This window comes from Caloenas nicobarica, chromosome 3, assembly GCF_036013445.1.
Source record: "Caloenas nicobarica isolate bCalNic1 chromosome 3, bCalNic1.hap1, whole genome shotgun sequence".
Lineage (NCBI taxonomy): Eukaryota > Metazoa > Chordata > Aves > Columbiformes > Columbidae > Caloenas > Caloenas nicobarica.
Window position 1 is genome coordinate 72981810 of NC_088247.1, and position 18867 is coordinate 73000676.

At 42.4% G+C, this 18867-nt stretch overlaps 1 protein-coding gene across 5 annotated transcripts in view; it reads left to right on the forward strand.

Annotated features, from left to right (window-relative positions):
- Positions 1-16860: 16860 nt before the first annotated feature.
- QKI (QKI, KH domain containing RNA binding) overlaps positions 16861-18867 on the forward strand; it is a 158939-nt gene continuing 156932 nt past the window's right edge. For all 5 annotated transcript variants that reach the window (XM_065632649.1, XM_065632650.1, XM_065632652.1 and 2 more), the window contains exon 1: positions 16861-17628. In XM_065632649.1, coding sequence (XP_065488721.1) covers positions 17487-17628 — 142 coding nt within the window. In that variant the 5' untranslated portion in view covers positions 16861-17486. The remainder of the gene's footprint in view (positions 17629-18867) is intronic.

Sequence of the window (18867 nt, forward strand, 5' to 3'; positions counted from 1 at the left end):
CACTGTAAGAAGGAAATTCAGTCTCAGGTATGTAGCCATTAATGCATCTATCCCGTGCTTGGGTTCTACTTTTCTTGTGCTATTCCTCATCTCTGTGGTTAACTTCAACCTTCAGAAATAGCTTTTTCCATGCTATAATTTAAATGATATGGTATGTAACCCGTTATAAAAAATAATTTAAAAGATTAACAGAAAGAGATGAGCTACTACTATTTTCTTTGTGAAACGCTGTCAGTTTTGAGTGAAATGTCGTATATGCCTATGAGGAAATGGGTCCAGGTTTTTAGAAGAGTCATTCATGATGCAAGAACAAGTTCATCTAATTAACTATAACATCTCTGTCAAATAGCTGTGTAATAGATTGCTATCTTAATTCTGCTGGCAGAGAGATGCATTAATGAAGAACTGTTTTGCATAGTATGTTTAAACATATATACACACACACTACTTGCTGTGTGCACACAAACTACTGTATATTAGTATATTTACAGATTCACACTTACAGAAATATAAATATATATATATATATTTCTCTGGGGAGCCAGAGATTTCCTTTTCTTTTATCAGGCTTTTCTACATTTTGGCAATCTTTTGTTGCTACTCTAATTAGTATACTATGTAATAACTTTAAATTAAAGCTATGATCTTACTATAATAGATGGCTTACATGTAACAGAGAGAGACAATTTTTACCAGTGATACCCTAATCCAAATAGACATAGCAGGTAAGAAGAAAAAGAAAGGAAAAACAGTTATTCCCCACTGATGGGACACTTAACAATAGAACAATCCCATGCTCTGCTCAAATCCACACAGAGATTACATCTGCGCTGAGAAATTAAGCAGTGCCACGGCGTGCATCCTGGAGTTGGTGCCGTTCAATGGTCAGAAGAGCCCCAGGGCAGTTTCCCCCAAGGCCAACTAGCACTTTCCCAAAGACTTCCCAGGCACCGTTCGATGGGTGATCACACTGCATTGGATGAAATCTTAACATTATGAACATGGCCAGCTCAGAGTCCCTAGCGTTGCAGTCACAGTTTGATCCTGGTCCTGTTTGTTTAACATTTTAGAAGAGATGCAGCCAGAAAATCTGCATCAAAACTTGACATTAATTTGAGATTCCTTTTGTCTCATTCCAGCTCCTTTCTAGATCATTACCCTCATTTATATGACATTATTCTTAAAAATCACCCTGGTAAAATGACTAAGACAGTGTTTAAAGAATAGAACAAACGCTTTTATTTTCCTCAGACAAACATCACAAGATGTTAATCGATTTGTTTCCAGATTTGACAATTTTTTTTTTGGTGAAAACCAAGATGACAAATGAAAGCAAGCTAAAGATAACTGATTCAGAAATAAACTTTCAGAGTGCTCCAAAATTAGATCGTGTCATTAGTACTCAACTTATGAGCACATTTCACATTTGAGCGCAACTCCACATTTGGTGGAATTACACCTGTATGAACAAATTCAGTTCATGCCGTTTAGGAACACTAAATGATCTTCAGGAAGGAATGATGCTTGAGGTTTCTGTAAGTTCCTTTCATTGATTTAATTCCTCATATTCAAACACTCTTAAAACAAAAATTCTCACACTTTGCCACAGAAAATCCTTGATGAACAAATTAGCAATGGTTATTGCTTAAAAAATAGCAGAAATTGAATGGTGCCAAATCAGTATATTCTGATACAGGGAATATGTATTCTTGAAATAACGTTACAGGCTCCATGTTAGTTTATTCTGTATTCTTCAAATAAGTCTGCAAGCTTTGCCTGTATCTTTTGCCTTCTGAATAATTACCTTGTTATTTATAAAGTGAGCAGATTCTGCTGGCAAAAACAACAGGTAAGAAAACAGTTATTAAACAGGAGCCTGTTCTTCTGCCCCTCCCCATTTATGTGGAGAAATTCAAATGGAAGAAAGCAGGGTAAGAAATACACTGTGCTTGGAGTGGAAAACTCTCCCGAATCCACTTTTCTTTCTCCTAAGTGGGCACTGTTGATATTGGAAGCTGCTTGCCTGGAAGAACAACCACTAACCTCTTCATGATTTGTGAGGAAATCTGGAGCTGATTTGTGTAAGAGGGCAGAATGATGTTCTATTTTACTCCACCAGCATCTTGCAGCCCTGCGGTTACAACACTCAGCCCTTAGAGGAGTTCTGTATGTAAGGTAATAAATACATCTTTGTGTCTAGAGATGGGCTCAGATTCCTTCATCAATTAATGAATGAATGTTAGGTGTCTGAAAGCTATTTCTGGAAACTAGATTTGCAGGGAGTCCTAATAGAACTATGCTTATAAATCTGAATATTGCTTATGTTTGAGAATAAAAAAGCATGCATCAGCCATAATAACTTGAGGAAATTTATAGACCTGCTATGTCAATATTCTCAGAGATTATGAACAAACTCACCCTTTTTTGTTGTTGTTTAATGTTAAGGGAGAGTGTCTTTTGAGAAATTTGTCTTAGGACGTCTTATGCTAGACCTCTAAGGACTTTGGTAATTGTGGCTTCAGCACTTTGTAGGCTGCCTGCTAGGAGCTCCAGGTCTATCTATCAGCAGAAATAGAGGCATCTGTGCCTACAGAAAGACACAGACAATTTTCATGTTGTACACCTAAACTGTTTAGGCACCAAAGAGGAACAGCATGTACATCAAACTCACCAAAAAAAAAAAAAAAAAAGAGAGAGTTGCCTTTCAGGTTCCCTTTCAGTTCAGTGCCATCTGTGGAGATACGACTTCCACCTGAGATGACTGTTACTGTAGTACAGAAACAGCTAGACTTCTCACAGCTGAGACAGAGTAGCAGATTCCTTTTAGAGTGCTGTGATTCAGCTGTAGGAAATTTATTTGAGAAAGGGAAAAAAAAGAGATAAATTTATGCAAGAATCCATTTGAACTCAAGAAAGTACTTTCTTGAAAACACATGGCTGCATCCCACTGCCTTCAGACAAAATGTGACAATGCTTCACAATCAGCCTTAGGAAAAAGGAAGATTGCTCATTTTTAGTGTTCACCATAAGAGGAGGGGTGAGAGAACTTACTTGCAATTTCCAGTGGTGTGTGGTTTGTTTTCTCTCTCTAGAAATTATGAGTTTGCTCTGAGACCTAAAGTCTGAATCCATTGTAGGACTCTGATTCAGGAGAGTGGAGAATGTGCTCATGCCCTTGGTGATTTTTGAAGCAAAACTTCACAAGGCAGGTTTGTGGTCTTGCCATTAAGAAACTACTGAAAGCATGACTTTTGTGCAATTGCATTTGTGCATTTTCATCTTCTGGAAGCAGAGTTTATTCTACTGGGTTAGAAATCTGTGGATGTGAATACGTTTCAGTGCAAGAAAACAAGTGTTAAGCTTAGGTAACTAGTTTATGTCCTATATTCTATTTAAAGAATGTAAGCCACTTAATGCACAGCCCAGAAGTCCCACTGGTCTAGACAGGATGTTCTGGCTCCTCACGTGGGTCCCTCGTTTCCAGATAAACTTCTGAGACTGTAGATGGCTTAGTGTCCTTAGTGTCAGTGTGCTGGACTGAGATGCAGCTGGTGGGCAGCTGGTATGATCTATAGCTCAGGCTCGTTTGTTATCTTTATAAATTCTTGTATTTTCCTGTGCCATTTTCTTCTGGGCAAAGTACAGATAATTGCTTTCCTCATCATTAATATGACACTCCTGCGGGCTAGAACCTCTTTGGCTTTTGAGATTTTTGGGTTGGTCTTTCTTCAGGGGGTACTTTTCTGGTGTTATAAATCAAGGCCTTCTACAGGACTCTGACATAACCTGCTCCCTGACTTAGACCTATAATTCCATCTTTCTTACTCCATCCACATTTCTTACCCCCAAAAAACCACTTTCAATGACTTGGCTTGTGTGCCACTTTTTTTCTCCTCTCTTTGGGAGTGTTAATAGCTTAAAGGGAGCCAAAAAAAGCCACCACTCAAGCCAAGGTCTAGATCAGCTTTGTGTTTTCCTTACTGTTGCCTACATAAAAGCTTTCAGCCATGTCTGACTACCACTGCATCACTCTTCAGTGTTTTTCCCCAGCTTTTCTGCCCCTTGCGTCCAATTCTTCCTTCTTCAAAGCTTATTCAAGTATCTAATCTCCCTTCTCTTCTTCTTGTCCAACATTTACCAGCTGGATGCATCTTCCTCATTTGCCTAGTAATCCACTGTGTCCTGCACAGGTATATACAGAAGGAAGTCCTCCTTCCCCTCCCTGCAAATCAACCCACAGAAAAAAGAGGCAAGTTGTTACACAGATGTGCAAATATGCTTCAATAACATCCCACATAAGTGCTTCAATTTGCCCAGGCTGGACAAGTCCTGGTAAGTTTGAAATCTCCCCAGTTGAAAAACAAAACCGAGTTGTTATACAAAATTGTATCTCTGGTCACAAGTGGCAGTGCAGATTTATAGAAATAAAAGAGCAAAGGGGGAGAAGATGCAGGTTAAAGGACTAAACAAAAGTGATGCAATTTCACTTGTCATATACTAATTTTTTATTAGGTTGTATATAACTTTACTGTCTTAGGATTTGCTAGGCAAAATGTTTCACTTAACCCTTGGGTATCACAGGCAAAGTAACTGATAATAGCGACGTATTTCAAGATCATAAATAACAACTTTAGCATAAATGAAATGTAGATGGCTTTATTGAATTTAATTACATGTGAAATTGAATACCTTGCAAACAAAGCACAATAAAAACATGAACGTATTTATTAGGGCAATGTTTTATAAAATTCAGATATGATAGCACAAAAGCACATTTTAAGATCTCATGTTCTGGTTCATCAATACGAAAGAATTTACTGTCCTGCTTGTATGAGTTAGGGCCCTGTCTGTCATGGCTATGTGTGCATCAGATAAGAAAAAGGAGTAGAAGGAAGGTAGAGATAATTAAAGGTTTAAAAAATGACTCTTCGTGACAATGTAGTATGAAAAGTATTCATATATCTGTATTTCAGTCATACTATTTTAATGCAATATAGTCTTCCATTTATAAAAAGCATGTACCTTGCAGTTTTGAACTACGCATACTGAAAATAAATTAATATTCTAGTATATCTAGCTATAATCTCAGTATATTCTATGTATTTAATTTTAAAATGTCAGTTTAGTTTCCAGAAAACTGTCTCACAGAATCACTTGTACAGAGCCGAAGTTTTGCCTTTTCATTACTGAAAACACAAATCCAGTTAAGACTTTTTAGGCAAGCTTTCATTTTTCAATTAATGTGTTTTATTTCAAATTTATTCAGAGCTAAAACAAGAGTTACATTTGCAGCTGAGGAAAGCCAAGATGAAACTTTGTTCTTTCTTTTGTGCTCAGCCATACAATTTATTTTTCTCCTGGCAACAGATTTTAAATCTCTTTGCCTTTTTCCATGGGAACTGTTTTGTAAGTGCAGACATTAGAGCTGACAACGCTTTGTGTGTTTTTTTTTTTTCCTTTTGCCTGGTTTCTGTGTCTGTGTGTGCAGGCATGCATTCATTAACGTAATTCCTCAACATTCAACAAGAGTGCATCATAAACCAGAGGAAAAAACCCTCATAAATATTTAGATCCTCCATCTACCTTCCAAAACTAAAGTGAAAAAAAGTGTTTAGTGAGGACTTGGTTTGAGTTAATCTGCATATGAACTGAAAGGGCATACAAAAGGATGAAAAGCTGGTGGAAAGGAGAACGAGCATACAAACCCCATAGTCTCCAGGGGGCCATTCATCTTGTTCTTGTCAATACAATCTCAGTCTTGCTGCTTGGCTGTTTTCTGCGCATGACCCAACCGACGAGCTGTGCAAAGACAGTGTTGCAAAGGATCTGCCTGCTTGCTTGCTAGTTTTGTTCTATCGTGGTAATTTTTTGAGAGGAGAAGCAAAACACTTCACGTTTTGGAAGCTGGAAAAATTTCCCTGAATGCTTCTCTGCTTGTTTGTGGTCCACACACTGACATACAAATTTAAAATGTTTACATAAAAGGACAAGTAGATTATATGAAAAGCAATTTTATGTAATTTGACAATTAATGAGAGGTAGTAAGATGAAAATGTAGCTTAATGCGTATTATTACCTGCTGTACAGCTACAAAACCATACAATTTGGACCTAGTGCTGTATATATTTATATATAAAACTCCACTATTTCTAACAAACAACTGTCAAAAAGTCCAAAGTTACAGATAAAAAAAACCCAGAACACCAATGAAATTTGGTATTTAATGTATTTTCATAAACAAACAGTCATAAAATCATTTAGGTTGGAAGGGACCTCTTAAGATCATAGATAATGATCCAACTCCGCACATGGAATTCTGCAAATTATTTTGTGTTTTTACTTCTAAAAATGAGGGACCATTGTAATACATTCAATAATTATTTAAATTTTATTTCATGATCTGAGATCAAATGAATTTTGAAGGATTACATCACACTACCTACATACAATGACTTGTGATCTCCAGCTGCTGTGCTTAGGTATCCTTTTCAGCTGAAAGGGCACAATAGCCATTAAATAGTAAAGTCTGTAATTAGACAGAAATAATGATTTCACGCATAACAGACTTCTTCATCATAAGCAGCCAAAAGACAGCATTTGCTTGTTGTGAGGACAAAGTTAGAATGAAATAATGTAACTCATCAAGCTCCACAGCTATCATATGAAGATATGACAGGAATTACATCAGTACTAAAAGCAAAATGGTGGTTTTAGTCACGTATTTGTAATATTCACTTACCTTACTACATCGCTAATCTACTCTTTTGTACTTGTGATAACAGAAAAGTCCAAGTATATGTTTTCAAATTAACTTGTACTTTAGTCTCCTGAAATGAACTCTGCTGGTTCGTTGGTTGGTTTTTGTTACCCAGACCTCTCCAAAACCTTCTTACTGGAGCAAGAGTGAACATATCAATGTAACATCAGGTACAAGCCTGAGCCTGCAAGCTGTGCATATACTGCTATGACTCCCTCACTAATCACCTGCTGTCAATCTAACACAAAGGACTCCACCTACTCTGACAAACTTCTAATGAAGTACCAAGATGTATCTGTAGCCAGAGGGATAATTGATTTCACTACTAACCTGTAAGACAGGTGCATACAAACTTCAAAATGGGAAAAAAAGATCAATTATGCCTCTAGTAATGAAAATCAGATGGATAGTTATAAATAGATTACCTGGAAAGAAAACCAAGGTAGGGGTCTATACTTTCATTGACTTGCTAAGGGAAGACCACCTTCTGGCATGAAAATTTGCCATCTGATTGGCTATGTCATGACTTTTTAAAAGCAAATCCTGCGGTGCCTTCTCTTCACCTCTAACAGAGAAGTGGTTTGCCAGCTTCCCAAGTAACAGGGACTTTCCAGACTCTAGGGTGGAAAGAAAGAAGGATGCCTAATTTGGATTACTTAATACCTGTTTTCATGTTGTCTTTAATCAAAACAGAATTACAAAAATTCAAGATAACTTTTTTCCTGCCTTGCCTCAAGTAGTGTTTTCTTTATAGTTCCTGCCACAACCTGTTGTTTTTGAGCATATTGTCAGGCTAGACTGTTCATTTGTTAATACATAACAAAACAGTATAGTTATGCAAACTGGATAGCAGAGTATACTCTCTGGGAAACTTATTTTGCATTTCTCTGCTCCTTAAGCAGTTCTTCAGTCCTATCAGGATTGGGGGGGGCATGGGGGTGTGTGTGCTAAAAACAGAGACAACTCTCACACCTGTTATGCTAAGAAAAAAAAAGCCCCAAACAAAACAACAACAAAAACCAAACACACACAAAATCCCCCAAGCCCTCCCCAAATCCCTAAAAACCCAAACCAAGACAAACCTGTGATCAACAGAAGTGTAATAACCTTTCTTAGTTTGACAAGTTAAGTAAACGCCTGAAAGGTGAACAAAACTGCCCATGAAACTTTCAAATATGTATTTTTAAAACAAATACAATACCACAAGAGATGTTAACATTTCAATGATCAGCTTCATTTATGAATGACAGAATAAATTACATAATATAAATCTGCCTATTATAGAAGTTTTTAAGGCCACTTTCTCAACGTTATAAGAAAAGTTGTAACAGGTACATGGAAACTTCTCATGTTCTAAATAAACAGGTATATCTAGACTTACGTGAACTGGAACTGTACAAATGTAACTTGACACATTTCAAATGAAGAATAATTAAAAAAATGTAAAACAATTTGAGAGACGGCCAGCAGGGTAAAGTGTAATTGTATATACCCTTCAAATTCAGCTGCAGTGATTGTTTTTTATCAGACCACTATATCTAAATTTTTATTCAATTTTTCATACATTTTGCCTCTATATCATAGTGAAATTTTCAGTCTACTTCTTTGCCCCTTTACTCTGTGGTCTATGCAAGACAATGACATTATGAATGTGAAATACTGACTTCTGAAAACCACAGCTAGGGAATGACCGCATTACCTTCAAAAGAGTAATTGAGTTGTTGTCAACATCCTGAACCTAAGCTGCTGTTCAGACTATTCTTGGAGCAAAAGTGGTTAGCAGAAAAATGTTTGTGTGTGCTTACAGTGAGATTCAGTTGACCGTTCAACAGCTTGCAGGGGCCACTCCAGATGTCCAAAAGGTTTAAGAGACATCTGCACAGAGCTGGCAGATGTGATAGAAGAACTGAGAGAAGAGAGACCCTCTTGAGATTCAAGTGGAATACCAGAAGGCAAGTGAATCCCACCCTTTATTGTGCTTATAAACTTGCAATAATGAGTTACTGTAGTCAAGAAATGAACTTTAAATAATCATCAGATATTAGCTAAGTAAGATCATATGATTTTGTATGAAGTGACTGTAGCTCAAAATGAGTCAGATCTCCCAGATGAGCTAACAACCCAGAAACATGCACCTTTTGGCTTTGAGCCCAAGAGTCACATTTTACTTATTGTTATGACATGTCCTCTGAGCTCCAGTGACAGTCAAATAGGGACTTATGATGTACCAGGCTACAAATGCCAACCAAGATGGCACAAGATTTGGGATACTTCCCATTTCTATGAGGAAATCCTGGATCTTCCAAGTGCTTAAGCAATAATTTTCTCTACTTTTGTAACGGCTTCCATCCAAGAAACTTGAAGTACATTTTGTGTTTCGTAGCTTCTGAAGAGTAGAAAGCTGTGAAATGGGCTCTGGGGCATATCATAACTACAATGTATGTGGCTACAGTATTCCAGGGAAGACCTCCTACAAACAGACGGTGGGTTGGAGGAACAAAGGGGAGACACTAAATTATCCACAAACAAAAAAAAGTTAGGCTTCTTAAGGTGAAAACAGACCATAGAAATATTGAGAGATTGAACACTACTGTTTCCTTTTAGAGAAAATGCATAAATACCCATGAAACGCTAAAGCAGAGAACAAGTTTCTGAGCATACTGTAGCACAGAAGTACAATGGTCTTTGTGTGGGAAAGCAACCACCACTATAGCACTGCTCTCTGTCTGTTGCTTTGGATAAACACTGTTGAGCAATTCTGTCTCATCCCTAGCAGCTTTTAAAATTTGTATTGCTTGGTCCCTTTCTTTCCTTGCAGCTTTTTAACACCAGATACTTCTCTTCGCCATTAAATACATTTAAAAAATTGTATTTAATAAAGACTTGGAATATATGAAGTATTTTGAGTGGAAAAAACAGATCTCTAGTAAAAAATATTTTTTTTCAGACTGATTAATTGCATTTTATTAAAAGGCCCAGCAAAACAGAAGTTTCTTGCTCATTACCAGGAAGTTGTAAAAAACGTTAAGTTTACTTATAGTTTGTTTAGATGTTTTATGCCCAGTTCAATGTAAGCTCTTTGTGTAAGAACTGCTGCTCCTTGTGTACTGAACATTAAGAAGCACAAGCAACACAACACTAACAATCACTCAGTGTAAGTCAATATACATATACATTCATATTTCAGATATTTTAAAATGGAAAGTTTAATGCACCAATTACATTTTAAGCTCTACTTGGTTTCAGTAGTAGTTGAGAAGAATGGTCAATTTTAAATGTATTTACAAAATTAAGGCTGAAAGCATTTAATTTATATTCAACAGTAACTAATATACTATGTTATTTTACCAAAAGATGAAAAACAGAACCTATGTTCCTTTAGCTGTCAGCTCATTGCCACTGTGGTTGTCAAAATATATCTGCAAATTTCCCTGACACGAACTTTGTCTTTTTTTTTTTTTTTCCCCCTTTTTTAATCCTATGGTACATGTGAAAACAATTCTCACTATGGTAAAAAGTAAAAATACTTTTGACTACCTATCTTACACAGAAATACGTCTTTCAACATTGTATTTTTCATTACACGTAGCACATAAAAACTGCTGAGGGCACTACTGTAGTTGAGATGACTGCTTCAATTAAAATTCAGAATATAATCCTGGATAATTTTAAGGTTTTGTATCTCGTGCAAGCTGGATAGAAGGTAAAAAACAAAACAGGTATGTCTGAAATAATGGCTAAGATCTCTTAATATTCTTAGTTTCCAGATATCCTAATACTGTAATATTTTAAACTGTGTGTTAGCTGGACTCCAGTGAGATATATTCTACTTAGCAATGGTCAATTCAGTGCCTCCCCAGAGTTAGGCAGCACTTACAGTAATACACACTCACTGCTACTCCCATTTTTGCAATGCATGGCACAGGCTGGTTCACGCAGTGTTTCTGTACGCAACTTCTCCACAAGGGACAGGCCAGAAGCCATTTCAAGTTCTCCCCTGTGCAAGCCTGGAGCTGTACAGCTAAGGTAGTAATTTGGTGACTGTACAGACAGGAAGGGTAGTTAGCACACTAACTGAAGCTATAGGACTCTGCACAAGATTAGAAACAATGGAAACATGCATGGTGTATTTCAAGAAATTATTTGGCTTCTTTTAGTGAGCTAGGAAGAATATCCATGATCCAACAGTAAAATTCACAAAAACAATGCAAGTGTTTACAAATTACAAGATGTAGGGAAATTTATTAGCTTAGGGGTAAAACATATGTTCAAAATGCACAATTCAGATATGTTCTGTGAATAAATAGCTTTTTTCCTCCAGCTTTTGAATTTAAGTGCTATTATGAACAAGATGATAAAGCAGGTAAGTTTCATGTTTACAATGTAGTACCTCAGTTTAGTTTTCTCTTGTTAATTGCTGGTATTTTTTTCTCTTCTATGCTTTCTTAGATTGCTTTTCTTTCCCTCCTTCTCACAGTTTTCTGCCTTTCTCATCAAGATTATAATAAAACTGGCATACATAAGATTCATTTTGATGTCCTACTGAAGAGTGTGAATTGAAACCAATCTAAACTTTGTTTCTAATGCACAGAGATTTCTTGGGAGCTGAGCAGAACTACCACACTCCAGACAGACACATTTACTCATTCCTAGAATGCTATCTTTTCTGAAGAAGAGTCTACATAGTAGTACATAAAGAAACAGCATGTACATTCCATACCCATGGAAATTATCTACTTAAAAATATAATCTAATGGGTGATTAATCTATGGCAATCTTGAACAGCGATGTAATACACTGGAACAGGTTGCCCAGGGAAGTTGTCCGTGTCCCACTACTGGAAGTGTTCAAGGCCAGGTGGGATGGGGCTCTGAGCAACTTGATCTAGTTGAAGATGTCCCTGTTAACTGCAGGGGGAATGGACTAGATGACCTTTGAAGGTCCCTTCCAACCCAAACTATTCTATGATTCTAACTACTTAAACAAAATGCTTAATGTTTCATGAAGCAGAATTTAGGCCTCTCCATTGTATCTGTGTAACAGTATCTTATCACAGTAACTTAAGGTATATGGAATATGTACCGTACCAAGAAAACTGCCAGGTACAAGACTTAGATCAAAGGTAGAGGATACTTTTTTGTTTGACTTAGCATTTTGTTTTCTCCCCAACTTAATAACTGCATAATTAATACACAACCACAGGAACAGTGAGAATGCAGCTCTTCCTACTCTTGTGTAAGTGGATCAATCACTAAGATAGCTCTTCTTCTGGATCCTTTATTCCAACCTGCAGAATGGCCAGTTCTAACTGGAGTGATACTGTGGGTTACTACACTCTTCTTCACAGTTGTTATAGAGCTTGAAGTACCTTAAGTATAGAAGAGACAAATCTGAATCCTTACAGACTAAGGTGTGCTTAAAACCTGTATCTTCCACTTCTTCAGCAATCACTTACCACAAATAGTGGACAAATTTAGGTATTATCTCTTCCAAGATTGCATACAGCACTCAGAAATGTGTTACAGTCTATATGTATTATCTACATTTAATGGATTAAGCCCATCCTGTGATTTAACTGGAAGTCAACTTATTTCCAGCTCACTGCTGTGTCAGGAATTCAAGCTGGAATAAAGCATCCAATTCTACAGATAACATAAACCTGGCATCCAGAGTAGACAGGTAAGTGTTAGCATAAATACTTAAAGAACCTGAGGTGGCCACTGGAACATGGGCATATTTTTAAAAAACTGTTTCCTTTTTAGACTATGAAGCCTTCTGCTTATTACTTTGAATGATGCACTCCTATGGCCTCTGTTTGAAAAGCTACCTGTGAGTTTGGCTTAATGTCAAAGGAAATATGTGTCTGGCAACAAAAACATCACAGAATTTCAATTTAATTGGTTCTTTAGTCTGGGTCTAGACCTTATTCTGTTCATGTGTTAATCACCTTTCAGAGATGAATGAATTTCAGATGTCCGTCTGGTAGTGGCCACGTCTGTCTGCTGCATTACGGTTACAGCAGTTACAATCTTGTACAGCATGAATGATTCAATACCTAATCGCAAATGTAGTACTTTTTTCTTGAGTAACTGTAATGGACAAGTGAAGAATTGCATCGTTCCCTCAAGAAGAGTATAGTATAGCACATTGGTATAGCACTGTTATAGACAGTGATGCAGAAGGCCAATGACATCTGACTGTATATGCCTATGATTTGGTCAACAGAGACACTAGAAGTAACAGCCAACTAAAAGAGGATGTTTCCCAGCAGTCATCAGCCTTCAGCTCTCCTATTTCCCAAGGTGCTATCAGCTATGAAATTATGGCAGTAATTGAATTTGCTTTTTATGATCATTGCAGGCCTTTACTGTAATATACAGAGGCTGCTGCTGGCATTATCATAATTTTTCTTACTTCAAGATTAGATTAATGCAATAAAACTTCACCTTAAAAGAGAAGCTGTTGGAGAACAGGTTACATGATACAAGAAGGGCTACCTAGCTAAAAACACAAGAACTAAAGATACAGACTTCTGCTTGTGTCCCAACAGAAGAGGCTGGGTAGTTACCTAAAGAACCTTACCTGACCACAGGGCCTGGTTACCTTGAAACAAACCAACCAAAAAAAACCACCCACCCCTCCACCCCCCACATCACCACCAGACCACCTCTCCCTCTTACCTGCATAACCTGTTTATCCAACCCTGTGTGTCCCCTTTCCCACCCCTCCTATTTCTTCCCCCATGGGAAAGCTGTAAAGTTCAATACAGTGCAAGAGTATTTCTAGTGCCTCTGCAGATCAGGCTATAGACACACCAGTCTGAAAGTAAGCTATACGTTCTCCCAGCTCTTAAGCAGAACTAATTCAACTTTCATGTCCCAGGCACTCTTAGAACACCCTTTTCTGGGACGTGGAAACGTGCGAACGTAAAGGCAGAGAGAACATAAGGCAGAGGTGTCAAACTCATTTTCATCAGGGGCCACATCAGCCTCACGGTTGTCTTCAAAGGGCCGAATATAATTTTAGGACTGTATAAATGTAACTACTCTGACATAAGGTATGCCAAGAGAGGCTTTTAAGCAGCTTTTTGTTTGTACCATTTACTTGATAAAGAAAGATGTTATGCTGATTTGCCTAGTTAAAACTAATGGTGAGTTATCTACATTTTGTTGAAGCACTCAGCTTTTCCAAGGGCATTTTTCCAATGATTTAAATTCAGAGCCTTGAAGTGTTTAGGGAAAAAAAAATCAAGGATGAGAATTTTTGTTAAGCCATTTATGCCTGATTACACGATCAGCTTCAGCACATAGCTTTGCCTCAATTTTTGTGCTATTCAGGCTGAGAAAATAATTCAGATTAACATAGAGCAACCCAGAGCTTGAATTTTGCATTGCACCACAGGAGCGATTCCTCAGTAACTGCTAGCACGCACCATCTTATTCTCCAGTACGTAAGCACAAAATACCTTAGGATAAGCTATATTGTTCCTATTAGTAGGACAGAAAACTGATAGTTACTGCACAACAACTTGTGACTGTATTTCTTACCTTATACTGTGTGCATGTTCTGTCTGCTCACATTCAAGCACTGGAAGCACTTTATGTGCAAGAAGCAATAATGAAGTGGTATCAGAACAGCTGCACCGAATCTGCTGAAAAAGTCTCCATATGCTATTTTTAATGTGAGAATCAGCAGTCCAGAACAATTACTCTAACATTATCTAAGTTCATCTAATTTTAAGATCAAAGCCTGCTGTCTGATGGATGCCCTTAATCAAATTGAAGGATTTGATACCAAGTTTTTTCAGGGTTAAAAAGAGCCTTCACTCACTGGTTAAAAATTCGCAAATGAAGGGCTACAAAAATGCATCATATTTCAGACTCAACTACAATAAAAGCATGGCCATTTTGTTAAGCATATAAGGTGGTGTTTTAGCTTGTCACAATTTTAAAACAAGGTTGGAAAAGAGCAAACACAATGTTGTTGTTAAATAGAAACTGAGTTGTTTCATCATCCATAGCCATACTGCAGTGTGCTTTGGGCATTCTATTGATGGACTAAGAATCTGTATTTTTAAAAAATGGTTTGTAATATTGCTACTGTTTCTTCTTTTTTTAATAACAAAGATAACATTTTCTTGCTGAATATACTTTTTTTAAAATTATGAAAGCAATAAATCTGACTTATCTTACATAAGCCATAATTTTTACTTAAAACCCTGAAATGAAATTAAAATCCTTATGTCCAAATAATGAGTTCTACACATTTAAAGGGGAAAAATACAATAAACGCTAGAAGGAACGCAATAATGCACGGCAGTTTTACTATTATGAGAACTACACTTTACCTACATTTTCATCATTGCACATCTTTCAGGAAGATTTCAGTAATGCTGCTTGACAACACCAAGTAAAATTGTACACCTGTCAAAATGACATCACATCTGTACTTCTTTTTAGTTTAGAAGCACTGTTCATTATTATTAACCTAATATTTAAAGTTTCTTCAAAAAGTGCGCGGTATATCAGAAAATAAATTTGAATTTTTACAGAACTTCAAGCAATATAGACTTTATACCTAGTCCTATTAAAAATGACTGTTTTCGGAGAACTAAACAAAGCATGAAACAATTTTTATCTAGCTTTGTAACATGAGCTCACCAAGCTACTGAGAATTACATCAACGCTTTCTGACGACCTCCTAAATAATAAAAATCAAGTAAGAACACCGAGGAGCTGCATGGGGAAGGCATCGAACAGGGAGAATACGTACAAGCAACCGCGTCGCGCTGCTTTGCCTCTGCGGCTGCAGTGGATGGAGCACGTAAATTTTGGTTCCGGCTGCCGGATACTGCTGCTCCCATCACGTCTCCCATCCAAACCCGTCAAACGAGTCACGGCTGATGCCAAAACACGGCGCTGCCCTGTAAGCGAGAAAGGGCGTGTGACTGCCTGCCGGCGAGGCTGGGGCAGGGAGGCGGCCCCGGGACCCGGCCGGCCGCGGGGCACCGAGGCGGGCGGGCCGCCCGGCTGAGGCGAGGCACGGCACGGCGCAGCACCCGCCGCAGGCGGGGGCTGCAATCGTTGTTCCGGGCTCGAGAGTGAGGCTAGCCCGCCACCGCCCGCATTGCTCCTCCCGCAGAGGCAGCGAGCCCCTGGCCCGCCCCGAGGCCGAAGGCGGCCGTTAAACCGCTCCGGCAGCACGCGGGGTCGCGCCGCCCGGCCAACAGGCGAGGAAGGGACAGCGGCTCCCGCCACCTCCGCTTCTCCTCGCTCTCCCGCGGGGCCGGCTGCGGCTCGCGGCCCGGGAGCTCCCGCGGTACCGGTACCTCGGCCCCGCGCCGCGCCCTCCACCTGCCCTCGCGGCCACTTTACCGATTAGAAATCGCTCCTCGCGCCGCTCCGGCACCCGCACCGCCCACCTCCCGCAGGCGCATGCGCGGCGCATACAACTCCCGCCCCTCTCCTCTTCTTCTTCCCCCCCCCGGTTCTAACCCCTCGGCTGCGCGCGACCGTGACCGCGCGAAGCAGCGCCGGCGTTGTAAAAGGCGGGCGCGCGCGTGCGTCTCCGTGGGGCTCTCCCCGCCCCCGAGGCCGCACGTGACCCAGCCCGGCCCTGCACCGCCCCCCCCCTCGCGCGCAGTGGGTGAAGCAACACGACTTTGTTTAGAAGAGTTCTGTGCGCGCGCGTGGCTCCGCGGGGCGGGGCGGGGGGGGGGAAGCGCGCGGGAGTTGCACGCGGCGCTGCGCGCCTGCGCCGCCTGTCCACGCGCAGACGCTCGGAGGGGGCGTGGTCGGGGGCAGAAAAGCCCCTTCGGCCTCGCGGCGCCCCCTCCCTTCCCTTCCCCTCGTCTCCCCCCGCCGCCGCGCCGCCGCCCCGGGCCCCCGAAGCGGAAAGGGAGCGCCAGCTGGCTCCGCCAAGCGGCGCTGCCGCCGGCCACCGACTAACGGCCGCCCCGCCCTTGGCCCCGCCCCCCGGCATGGCCCCACCCCCGCGGGCCCTGCCCCCTCCCCTCCTCCTGCCGCCGCCGCTGCTGCCAGCGCAGCCTGAACTGAAGCGAACTCCGGAGCGAACTGAGGAGAAGTGAGGAGGCGGCGGTGGGGCTGAGACTTACCAGCCACAGGCAGCGGCGGCGGGAGGGCGGGCGGGCGGGAGGCGGAGAGGAGGACACGCCAGGCGCAGCGCGGCGGCAACAACAGCGTCGTCGGCGGCAACAGCGGAGAGACACCGGCGGCGGCTCCTCGGAAGCGGCAGCCGCGCCAGCAGCGCCCGCCCGCCCCGCTCGTCCCCTCCCTCCCCCGCCGCGGAGACAGGGGGCAGCGCCGAGAGGAGAAGCCGGGCTCAGCGTGTGTGTGCGCGGGAGGAGGAGGAGGAGGAGGAGGGGGGACACACCGAAGACTGCGCCGGCCGAGGGCGCACGGAGCAGGGAAGCGGCGGCGGCACCGAGAGGCGGCGGCGGGTCCTTGTGCCCGGGGAGGAGGGCGCAGCCCGCACGGGGGTTTCTACCGAGTTTCCTCTTTTTTTCGGCCCTTCGGACTCGGCGGCGGGTCTGCGTTTGTCTCCGGATTTGAATCCTCCTCCTCCTTCCTCGGGGAAGCTCCCCTCCCCGCCCCCTCCCCTCCCCCACCGCCTCCCTGCCCGCCCGGATCCAGCCGGGCGCCCCGTGCCGCGGTCGCGTTGCTCGGCGGAGCTGCTGCGGGCGCTCGCCGTCTCTGCGCGGGCTTGGAATATGGTTGGGGAAATGGAAACCAAGGAGAAGCCGAAGCCGAGCCCCGATTACCTGATGCAGCTGATGAACGACAAGAAGCTGATGAGCAGCCTCCCCAACTTCTGCGGGATCTTCAACCACCTCGAGAGGCTGCTGGACGAAGGTAAAGGCGCTCGCCTGGCCGCCCCCTCCCCCGCTCCGCCGCCCTGCCCTGCCTCCCCCCCTTCCCCGGGCCTCCGCGCCGCTCCCGGGATCCCGCTCGGTCCCCCGCCCCAGCCCCGGCCGGGCGGCGGGGGGAGCCCGGGGCCTGTTTCGCTCTGCCCGCTCTTCTCCACACGCTCTCGGGCCCCGGCTGGAGAGCCGAAAACAAAGGGGAAGTGCGGGCTCTCCCCGCCCTGGCTGCTGCCGTGTGGTGCCGGGGAACTGGTGAGCGAGTGGGAGGGGGGAAAAGGCAGCCCCGGCCGCACAGGTCCCCGCTCTCCCCTGGGGTTTTTTTTCCCCTTATTTTTTTTTTTTTCTTTTTCCCTTCCCCGCACCGTCTCCGAAAACCGGGGGAAGGGTAAGCACGGCACGGAGGGGAGGGAGCGAGGAGAGGAGCTCAGGAATGTGCTCTGGGGGAAGGCAGGGAGGAGGGGAAGGCAGGCTGGCGGCACGGCACGGCGGAGCGCGGCGCTCCCCTCCCGCGGCGGCGGGGAACGGGGTCCGGTGCGGCGCCCTGCGGGGAGCGCTGCTCGGCCCGGCCGGAGGGCCCCGGGCGGGGTGGGGGGGCGGGGTGGGAGGGTGTTTGGTTTCGAGATTTGGCTGTTCTGGAAGCTGCTTGAACTTGAATGACTAAGGCGGCGGGGGCTGAGCTCTTTCTTCAGCTCCAACACTACCCCACCCCGAACTGGCCACAAACTAATTATAATTTTCCTATATTGCAAGGGAAGCGAACAGATTCTTCTTTCAGCTCTCCTTACCTTTTTAAACTAACTTGCAAGAGTTCTACGTGTGACTTTAGTGAAGGGGAAAAAAAATTACGAAATTGCCTCGTCTACTCCAGCCCCTGCCGCCCCAGCCCCGTACCCTGCTCCTGCCTAGAGGGGCAAGGGGCTGCTCCTGTGGGTTGACCCCCCTTCTCATTTTTTTTCCTTAAGTAGCTCCCTTTAAAATTTAGCGTTTTTACAAATAAATAATCACATTTTGGAAATGAAAAAAAAAGTATATGCTGGGAACTTCATGTGTCCCATATGTCTTCCCACTACAGTAACAGGCCCATTGTGTTAAAAATAAGGTGATACACTTGTTCTTAGTATCTTAAATTCTGTTTATGCTTGGGTTCACAGGTTTGCTTTTCTTGTTAAAAGCATTTCCTTTCTTACCACCTTGAACCTAGGCTTTCTGGAGAGTTAGAGAGACCTGT